Source organism: Osmerus mordax, chromosome 4, assembly GCF_038355195.1.
Source record: "Osmerus mordax isolate fOsmMor3 chromosome 4, fOsmMor3.pri, whole genome shotgun sequence".
Taxonomy (NCBI): Eukaryota; Metazoa; Chordata; class Actinopteri; order Osmeriformes; family Osmeridae; genus Osmerus; species Osmerus mordax.
The window spans coordinates 5,880,040-5,890,142 of NC_090053.1; the positions used below are offsets into that span (position 1 = coordinate 5,880,040).

A 10,103-nucleotide genomic window follows, 5' to 3' on the forward strand; every position below is an offset into this window, starting at 1 on the left:
TTTGAAATGCAGGAATGAAAGGATAATAAAACAAATAATCTTTCTTCAAAATTGGTTTTATGGGCCTTTTTATTTCACAATCCTTCCAAATGTACAAAAACAAAGATGTGGTACAAAACAGACAAACGGAATTCACCATAAACCCCCCTCATCCAGTAAAACAAAACTAAGCAATAAATGACTGGAATTGGTCTCAAACCAAAGTGCATCAGTCTGAGGTACAGACCAGGGAAATAATCTTGATTTGAAAGCCGTCCCTCTTCCATACATTTAAATCAGGTAGGCTCTGTCCACCACACAGTGTTCCCACAGCAGCAGGACCCAAGGAAGGGCCCGCACAGTACCAGAGCTTCTGTAAGTGCTTCTGGTGTTAATTGTGACTAAGTGTGTGTGTGTGTGTGCGCAGGGGGCCCTTCATTGCAACTGGGGACAGAGCATTTCCGTAGTTCACTAAAAGATTTGTAACTATAGTTTTGTTCTCCATCAGGATATTTCCCTCCGCAGGATGTTGGTTCAGTGATGAACGGTATTTATAGCTCAGTCTTCTTCTTCTTCTTTTTAGGCTCCTCCTGGGCCACCAGTGGGTTGGTGGCCTCCTTTTTCAGGTATGCGATAAAGTCATTGACCTCACGGCCTCCCTGAAATGAAAGCAGGGACAATTACATGTTAACGTGGTCTAAAGGCTCTACCTTAGAGGGGGTATCAAGCCCCAAATAAAGACCAGATATTTAAGACAATGCAAGAACTATGAACTTTATATGAATTAGGACCAACCTCATATTTCTTTGGGCTTTTCTTCTGCCCAGCTGGAGCAAAATAGATGGTAGGGAATCTGTAGGAAAATAGACGATCGTGATGAAGAGTAGTATCAATAACTCATGTTTTACACAGACCACTTCAGCCTGTATAAGATACGGCTTTGATTCATCAGAACAATACAGCCTCAAATATCATTTCCAAAAAATCTGTTTAAAGACTTCCAAGGCTTAACTTACCCCCTGACATCATACTGGGATGGCACATCATTGGCTGTGGCATCCATCTTGGCAATGACAATGCTGGGATCACTGGACAACTGTAAATTGAGGATAAATAAGTTATGCTGTTGGGTACAAACAAAATTCAGGAACACAAATATTACAGGCAGCCATGTTTTCAATCCGACCCTCACCTTCTCTCCCAGCTCTTTGTATTTCGGCTCCAGGCTCTTGCAGTGGCCACACCAGGGAGCATAGAACTCAATCAGCACGTCCTTGCTGTCATCGTTGACAATGGCATCAAAGTTCTCAGCCACCAAAACCTTGGGAAGAAACATAGGAAAGGAATGGAAATAGGTCAGGTTTAGAACACAGTTACTTGAGATTAACCCATAATTTACTTGATTTTACGCCATGATATAAACCCTAAACCTATACCACACTGGGTTAGACACTGTAGAATTGGCTCAACATTCTAAATGTAGGCATTTCTAAGACTTTAAACTGAAATAATTCACGTAATTGACATCTCAACCTGCCAAGAATCTAGCAGTCACTCAGAATACAAATTATACAATGACAATCGGGGGGGGGGGGGGGGGGTCAACTTCTTCTCCAGGGCGTAAAGTAATATTTATGATTACAGGTAAGAACGATATAAACAGATCAACCCCCCCGACCTGTTGTTTTTTCTTCTTTTGGGGGGGGGGGTCCAAGTCTAAATTAGGGGGGTCATACACCTGGACTTCCTCACCTTGACTGGTCCATCGTTGTTCTCTGGTATGGGCTCAGACTTGAGGTAGCGCTTCAGCTTGCCATCAAAGTAGTCCTGCAGGAAACGCTCCAGGGCTTTTCCGTCACGACTGTATGGAAACATACCAATATATTTACTTCAATTTCAACATGATTGAATGCTTATCAAGAGCAACATTTTCTCCAGTCAACCATTGATAAGAACACTGTGTGGTTTGGACACTTACGAGAATTCCTCAGACATAACAAATTTGTCTCCGGCGGCAGTGCGGATAGCGACCACGGGCACCTCCCCTGTACTGGCATCTAAACCCATCTCTGAGATGTCCTGGCTAAAGCTGTTCTTGCTGGCCACAGCAAAGCTCATCTTCTCCCCCTGATCCAGGAAGCTCTTAGCCACTTTCATCACTCTGGGAAGACATGGAAGCCAAAATCGTGTTATTTGTTGAATACCATAGACTAAAATTGAATGTAAAACATTTAGTTTTTCACTCTTCCTCTCAAGCAGAACCCACACCGCAAGATCATGAATACATTTGACAGAATGTGTAAGCAATCTACACATCTAATCAAGTTTACATAACCATGAAGTTATAACCGCTATGGTTCTCAAGAAAACAGACACATATCTGTGGGTCCGGCACGATCTTTAGAGAAATGCATTTTCACAGTTATGGGTGGAGTGGAGCCCTGACCTATTCCTCCAGTAGTTGGAGCCCTTGGGGTTTTTCTCGTAGTCCACATCATAGTAGGCCACAAGCAGGTCTTTGCCCTTCAGTTGGTCCTTGTTATCCTCAGTCATGTGTGGGCAAATACCAAAACTAACGGGGGTAAAATGTTTTTAATTAATATTTTTGTTACACACACACACAAAAGGCATCACTAAAGGATCCTCTACTATTACAAATATAACCATATTAATTCTCACATGTTGTCCTGAATGAACATCTTTATATTTGCACTGGTGAATTTCTCCAAGTCGAAAGATACTGTGTTTTCTTCAAATTTGTTGCTCAGACGAGGTGGGCGGAACAGATGGATTCCCCTGTGAACCAACAGGAACAGGTCATACAAGTGTCCTTCTACCATCCCATCTACAGTAACTGGGTCAGCAACACGCATTTGTACAGTAATCTAGTCCATGACCTGGGAGTATTACCACACTTATAACATTGCCTGCTAACGTTTCCCAACCTGGAATTAAACCTCAGTACGTGACAGGTAGTAACTTAAATCAATGAAATTCAACAACTACTTACTCTCCCTCGATGTTGTGTGTCTGGAGAAGATCCTCAGAGTTGGTATGTGCAAAGCGGTAGGACTCCCTAAGTGCACTGGCTGCCTTGAGGAACTCTCCTTGGGCTGGGCTTCCCCCATCAGCAAAGAAACCTGGAGACAGACATAGCGATGGCATTTCATGATGTGGTTCTTCCTTACAAGCAAGCATGTATATTGAACCTCCAAACCACACCTCTTAGCGTAAAGCACAGCAGTAGTTAGACATCTTCAGAAGGGACGGTCCTTGCAGCCACTTACCAATAACACTGGCATCACGCCCCCCAACATACTTCTCAAACTCTGCTACTGTCTTGATTTCCACAGAAGCTGGGCCTGCCTGCTTCTTTAGATGGCTGACAATTCCATCTGACAAAGACAAAAAGGAGACGAGTGAGAAAGAGAGGAAGAGGACGCGAGTGGAAGAGGGTGTGAGAGGGAGCAGGATAGAGGGACGGAAGGGGAGAAATCCAAAACACCACAGCATAAACATAAGGTTTAAGACCCCAATCTGTTTCACATACCTGCAGTTCTAGGACCATCATAGGCACCAGAGTCCTCCCCATCTCTAAATATCTTCAGTGTTGGGTAGCCGCTGACCTTGTATTTCGTGCACACGTTGCTGTTGGCTGTGCAGTCAACCTGAAGCATAAGGCTAGTGATTAAAATGTAGGGTTCAAAGTGGGTTTTAATAATGAGAACAGAAAAAAGTCTGAATATTGTTCTCAAACATTTGGCTGACTAATGTGAATTGCGGGGTAGCCGTACCTTAGCCAATGAGACAATGCCTTTTAAACGGGTGGCGGCCGCGTCGAACTCAGGAGCTAATCGTTTACAATGGCCACACCTGTGAAAGACATGCGAGAGCGAAGGGTTATGGATGTCGCGCACAACACAAAAGCTTGTCCATGCCAGCTATTCAAGTTCGTGAGATATCTAGGAAAGCTACTTCAGTGAGGAATTTGATACAACCAAGATATATCAGATACATTAGATTCTGAGCTGGTGCAATTTAATGCAGGAAACACTGTTGCACTAACTGTGGTTTATTATCATTTGTAAAAAGTACAGGTATTTGGTCGTGCTACTCTTTACAATCCCTTGCCATCTAAACATGTAATGATAATTATCTAACCTATGTGTGTATATATAACTAACCATATTTATACAAACATATCTATCTATATCGAGAACGTGTTAAGTACGCAGTTCTAGTTCATTTCTAGATGCTTTCGATTTGACATATTGAGTTTATCCTATTCAAGTTTGACAACATTAATGAACTATAGAAGAGTCTCAAACACGAATCAGGAGTGGCCACCCTAACTTCACTGACGAATCAAAACGTTACAACAGCGACAGGCCAACCCCCTGGCTAACTTTCCTGGTAGCTAGTATAGCTGGCTAATTCACACCTTGAACGGAAGCCATCCCATGTTAGTTTAAATAATTTAAGTAAACAAAGTAAGAACCAAAGTAAACTATAGCCATCATACAGTCACTGCAAAACTGGGTTGAACGGTCAAGATGCCATTCCATATTGACTATTCCTATAGCCAGGAAGACTAGCAATAAACTAGGTAAAGAGCGAGGTTGGAGCACATAGCCTATCAATCGTTACACCAACACAAAGTTAACCAATGCAATGACACATTTTATGATTGAAACAGACTAACAGAACGTGCAGCAGGAGAGCAGATTAAGAAAAAAAAGTGTATTTTGCTGGCCCTTTAGCACTGCAGTTGCAAGCAAACTGTCCTAGTAGCTAGAGCTAGCTAGTTTCTAGCTACTTCAACTACGAAAACTGTTAGAACTTCAGTGTGTGTAGCCTACTCTTCCGAATCCTACACTAGAAAATACTACCTACACATTCTCACGCGCAACTACTGTGTGCAGGCACCTGGCTTGTTTACTCAAATTATTCTGGAAAGCTGGAAACTAACGCTAGCTGTCACGTCGTTACTTGCCGCAGAATTTGAACTACGGCTAGGTTGTTGGTTACGGCTTTTGCTTTCATTCACAGCCATTACCAAGCACCCACAACAATTAGGGACAAACTTACCATGGCGCGAAGAATTCCACAAGGATAAGCGGGTGGTCTCCGATATTACTGTCAAAATCGTCATCCGTGAATTCAATCACATCACTGGCCCAGGCAGCCCCGGCGAGAAAGGCGAATATTATTAATTTCAACATTGTATGCCGCGCAAATGTCTTCAATTCAGCAAACTAAAGTCGTTATTTCTGTATGAAATATTGTTGTAAACGACTACTACAATGACAGGATATGTTAATTGATTTTCTTTCATAGACCGAATGTCGGATGCAATACTAGATAAAGAAAGAGAAAGCGTCAGTGGCAATGTTAAGGATGTGCATTACCGGGGCTTCTGAAAGTAACCAAAGTGTGGCATCTCACCATTGGATTTTGAACAGCGTCATTCTACGTCTATCAGCCAATCAGAGTTTGGCACACATGGTTTCCGCGTTTCACTAATACAAATTATTCAAGCCCCTACCGTAATTTTAATCGGAAACATAACTTTTACACCACACCTATGATCCATGGCTCTGATTGATTACAAATATGCAAAAATCGAATGAAAAATATTTTTGTTTCGTTTTTCTATGCATAAAACAAAATTAAATTAAAACTTTGTAATCTATTGCAAAAACACACTCGAAATGTCACGCAGTAAAGATCTCCATAGTAACTGTACATACCAAGTTCATTATGACGTCTTATATTATGAAAGTTCATCACTGTTTTATGAGAAAGTTACTTCAGTTAGCAGGAACGCTTCTTGCAAGATGGTTTTCTTTTGCGTGAACATCACTGACAAACTAACATAAAATGGGGACTGAGGTAAGATTTTTAAAGATTGTCTAGCATTGAACTTCATAAATCAACTAATAGATACTTTTTGTTTGTAAACATTCTTGAAATCATTGGAGATAATTGCATGTCTTAAGATGTATTCTCCCACAGGAGCCCCAAACCTCCCACAGCTGCCTGAATAAGAGTGCCAAGACAACCCATGAGAAGTTTCTTCCCAGGGCAGATGTAGTAAGGTCCAAGCTCATCCAAAACTTTGACTTGCTTGATCTGTTTCAAGTGGAACAGAGAGGATGTCCCAAATACTGTACAAAAGATGTGTTTGGTGGGTTCAATGAGAGAATTGTTGTTGTCTTTTCATAACATTTTTACTTTACTTTTAAATTGAATTAAATGTTTACATTTTTGCATAAGACTTTAGCACAGTACTGTATATATATATATATATATATATATGTGTGTGTGTGTGTGTGTGTACATGTGTTCCTTGTACAGACAAGGATAATTACAAAAGCCTGATGGGGAAGGACACACACCAGCTTGTGCGCTTTGAGATCTCTCCTCAGAGAGGCAACACTGCTGTTACCATGGACCACCGTCGCCAGGGAAGACTGAAGAACTGTCAATCCAAGTATCCACCCTTGAACATGTTCGCACACTGGATTATAGAGAGTATCCTTTCAGCCTGGAATGGAAAAACCTTAAGCATAGACCATGGACTCAAGGACATTTTATCCCCTATCCTGCTAGGGCCATTTGTTAAGTGGATACATTTGATCTCCTGATTATTATTGATATAAAATAATCCTTGACTTCATGTTTCCAGGTAAAATGTTTTCAAATATCATTATTGTCCTCATTATTCTGAACACTGTTGTACTGGAGATCCAAGCAGGTTAGAACAAATCTCTCAAATTTTAGGGTGCTTTTACTATTTCAAGTCCATACCTGTATTGTTGACAACATTTACAACAAACATCACAGCAAAGTTTATTTTTTCTGCTCCAGAGATTTTTGACAACATGGACCCCAATCTGCATATCTTGAAGCTGGTTTTGGACATGTTGGACTGGAGCATTCTGGCCATCTTCTTCTTAGAGATCTTCCTCAAGTGGATGGACAACTTCTGGGTGTTTTGGAAAAGCACATGGAACATCTTTGATTTTGTTGTCACCATAGTGGTAAGAGTCTGCCAACCCCCATAATACATATACTGTACCAACCCCCAGTATAATATGGACTAGTCTTCATCTACAGGTTTAGTGGGATTCTTATAGTCTAGCAGTTACCTCAGAAATGTAATTTCCTTTTTTCTCCTTTTTTGTTCTCCTAGTCAGTTCTACCAGAGATTGTGAAAGCCATCTATGGGAAGGATGCCACTGGAATGGTGTTTGTGGAGCTTCTGAGAAAGTTCCGTATTCTCCGCACCCTGAAGATAGTCACCAAGTTCCGACAGATTCGTCTCATCATTTTGGCTGTCTCTAAAGCTTTTAAGGTAACACCTTGTTTCTACTTAGAATACACAGCACAGTTCCAAGGACTGCTACTTACACACTATTCCCCAAAATTATATAGTATAATAGATTGTCCTGGGTAAATAGATAGCCCAAAGCTTAAACCCACATCAGGATATTTACAAAGTGGCTTATTACTTAACACTTCTGTCCGGTTGATTTCCTTCAGGAGATAGCAGAGTAAGCTTGTGTCCGCAGACAGTCATTTGTTTGTTGGGTTCAAATGTAAACATGGAGACGTGATGTGTTTGATTGGAAAATATTGTTATCTACTTCAGTGACTATTATCAACAGAGAAAATGTTTCTATGGAGTAATGACAAATGTGTTTGTGTTTACAGGCAATGACATTCATTTTCATGCTCTTGATCGTGTTTGCCTACATTTTTGCCGTGATCGGAGTGATCCTGTTTCAGACTTACACACGCTCAGATGTTGAAGGCCTTATCTACAACCAATACTTCAAGTAAGTGTGATATGGAGACTGTGTTGGGCAATATACCTAGATTATGAGGAGATTTTATTATTATAGAATCCTGACACGATAATGTGGGAGGAATATAGCATGAATCTTCTAAAATCCTTGAAACTCCTTCAATAGTTTGTGTATTCTTTGTTTCATTTGTTGTAAATTGACAGCATTTTAATGTTCTGTCTTTTTTACAGAGATATCACCAACTCCTTTATCACACTCTTCATCCTCTTCACCCTGGACCACTGGTACGCCCTGCTCGCTGACACCCGGAAAGTTGCCGAACTGAACCAAGCCATCTGCGGGCTGTACATTATTCTCTGGCTGCTCATTGGCTCCTTCATATTCCGTAACATCTTTGTGGGGATTATGGGTTGGTATTTCTTTGCTTACATTTTGGCATTTATTTCTGTGTATTTTGTTGAGACTTGAGACTGTACAAGTATACTGATTTGTTGATTGTCCATCAAGTGAACAACTTCCAGGCTATACGTCAAAATCTGTTCAAAGAGGTCCAACAGATTGAGATCCAGGCTAAGGCAGATATGTTCAAGGCTGAGATCATCAACAGGTGAGGGCAAATATGTAAACAAATATAATCACTTACATAATTTCTGTTAAAAAAAACTCATCCGATTTATATTGTCTTGTTTTGTAGGAGAAGAAGCCAGTTGCAATTAGTTGGGTAAGATTACCTCTCAATATTTGGACTACACCTATTTGGCCTACAAAGCCATTTTGCACATTTGAAACACTGTATATGAAATATTATCACGATAGGAAAATAAACATGAAGTTTGAATTGTAGGCAGGGCAAAGTCGCAGAAGTACCCGGACATCTAAAGTCAATTAAATCTAACCTTAATGACAATGGTGAGTCATTGCACGATAAGTTAGTGAGTAAGGATAATAGTTGGACTGGATATTTTTATATTAATATGAAGTGCGTTTTTGTGTGTGTGTTTCTTCAGACTGGGATACCTATATGGAAGAGAATATGATGGTGATGCAAGAACAGGAGGAGGATGAGAAGGTCACTTGGCCCAGGGACTCACTCTTCAGGTACTTTGAGCTGATGGAGATGCTGCAGTACAACCTGGACGAACGCCAGAGGCTGCAGAACATTGCAGGTGCGAAGCAATACACACAGTAATAGCCCTAATTAGATTTCAAGAAATGTCCTTACAATTCGAAATGCCTACTTAAGGGCGGGCATAGGGTAGGTGTCGTAGCCTAGACTTACACCAGAACAATCATTTTAAATCTGTGGACACACAAGGAAGCACCTACTTTATTGTAGGTTAGGCTTGCTCTATGTGTGACAAGGATCATGTGTGCTTAGTATATAATGCCCCACCCTCTGTACTTTGACTTGTATGTTGTAGTCTAAAAGGTAAGGGTGTTACTTTGTTGTAAGGATAGAGTAGGTATGTAAGTACTAGAATTATAACAGTCTAAATCAACATCAGTATACTGTACAAACACACCCTCTGTCTGTCTTTCCACAGTCCAGTCTCTGCTAAACCTGCATGACTCATAGGATGCACCAACTCTGGCTCAATTCGCCATATTTTTTGGAAAATCCAAATGAATATTCTAATCATAATATTCTTCCCAGTATTTTGTGTCCAGTGTTCATTTCATAGCTGTAGTTCTTTGAAAACAAATATTTGTGAGTGCCCTTTCTAGGTACTTTAATGTGTCACAGGGAGGTAAAAGAAAATCCTAATGTTGTGTGATTGGGTGTAGAGAGGTATTTGGTCTGTTATACATTTGATGAATTCAAGAATACATGAAAAAGAACTGTATTCAAAGATTATCTTAAATAAATTATAATCAGAAATACAACAATACACTCTCCCTATTTCACCGAAAGCTAAAGAAACTCCTCCTTGTAATGAGTTTCTGAGGCAAAGATTGAACATTGATAAAAACAACAGAATGTTGGGTGATTCTTATATGGAAACTTTAGAACATTTGGACATTTTTTGCTTAAAATGCTTAAAAAATAAAAGACTAAATGTAAAATATAACATATTTTACAAAAATAACTATGTCTATGTCTCTCGGCTGGCCTGGGAACGCCTCAGGGTCCCCCAGGAAGAGCTGGTGGAAGTGGCCGGGGAGAGGGAAGTCTGGGCCTCCCTGCTTAGGTTGCTGCCCCCGCGACCCGACCCCCGGACAAGCGGCAGATAACGACAACGACAAAAATAACTTTAAATTGCCTAAATTAGAATGTAACTACGTACAATTTTGAATTATAATGCAGGACGAAAA

At 40.5% G+C, this 10,103-nt stretch overlaps 2 protein-coding genes across 2 annotated transcripts; one reads left to right on the forward strand and one right to left on the reverse strand.

The window, feature by feature from the left end:
• Window positions 1-51: 51 nt before the first annotated feature.
• On the reverse strand, window positions 52-5,334 carry pdia3 (protein disulfide isomerase family A, member 3). The gene is made up of 13 exons (XM_067234285.1): window positions 5,068-5,334; window positions 3,774-3,852; window positions 3,530-3,647; window positions 3,267-3,374; window positions 2,990-3,119; window positions 2,659-2,775; window positions 2,426-2,551; window positions 1,958-2,140; window positions 1,732-1,840; window positions 1,172-1,300; window positions 996-1,075; window positions 775-832; window positions 52-638 (listed from the first exon to the last, which is right to left on the reverse strand). Exons 1-13 carry the CDS (start codon window positions 5,199-5,201, stop codon window positions 531-533), a joined length of 1,479 nt encoding a protein of 492 aa, XP_067090386.1. The 5' UTR covers window positions 5,202-5,334; the 3' UTR covers window positions 52-530.
• Window positions 5,335-5,859: 525 nt separating this feature from the next.
• On the forward strand, window positions 5,860-9,366 carry LOC136942534 (cation channel sperm-associated protein 2-like). The gene is made up of 13 exons (XM_067235476.1): window positions 5,860-5,871; window positions 5,995-6,166; window positions 6,337-6,513; window positions 6,668-6,736; window positions 6,850-7,022; window positions 7,175-7,336; window positions 7,696-7,820; window positions 8,021-8,199; window positions 8,298-8,397; window positions 8,485-8,511; window positions 8,635-8,699; window positions 8,798-8,956; window positions 9,335-9,366. Exons 1-13 carry the CDS (start codon window positions 5,860-5,862, stop codon window positions 9,364-9,366), a joined length of 1,452 nt encoding a protein of 483 aa, XP_067091577.1.
• The last annotated feature ends 737 nt before the right edge of the window (window positions 9,367-10,103 follow it).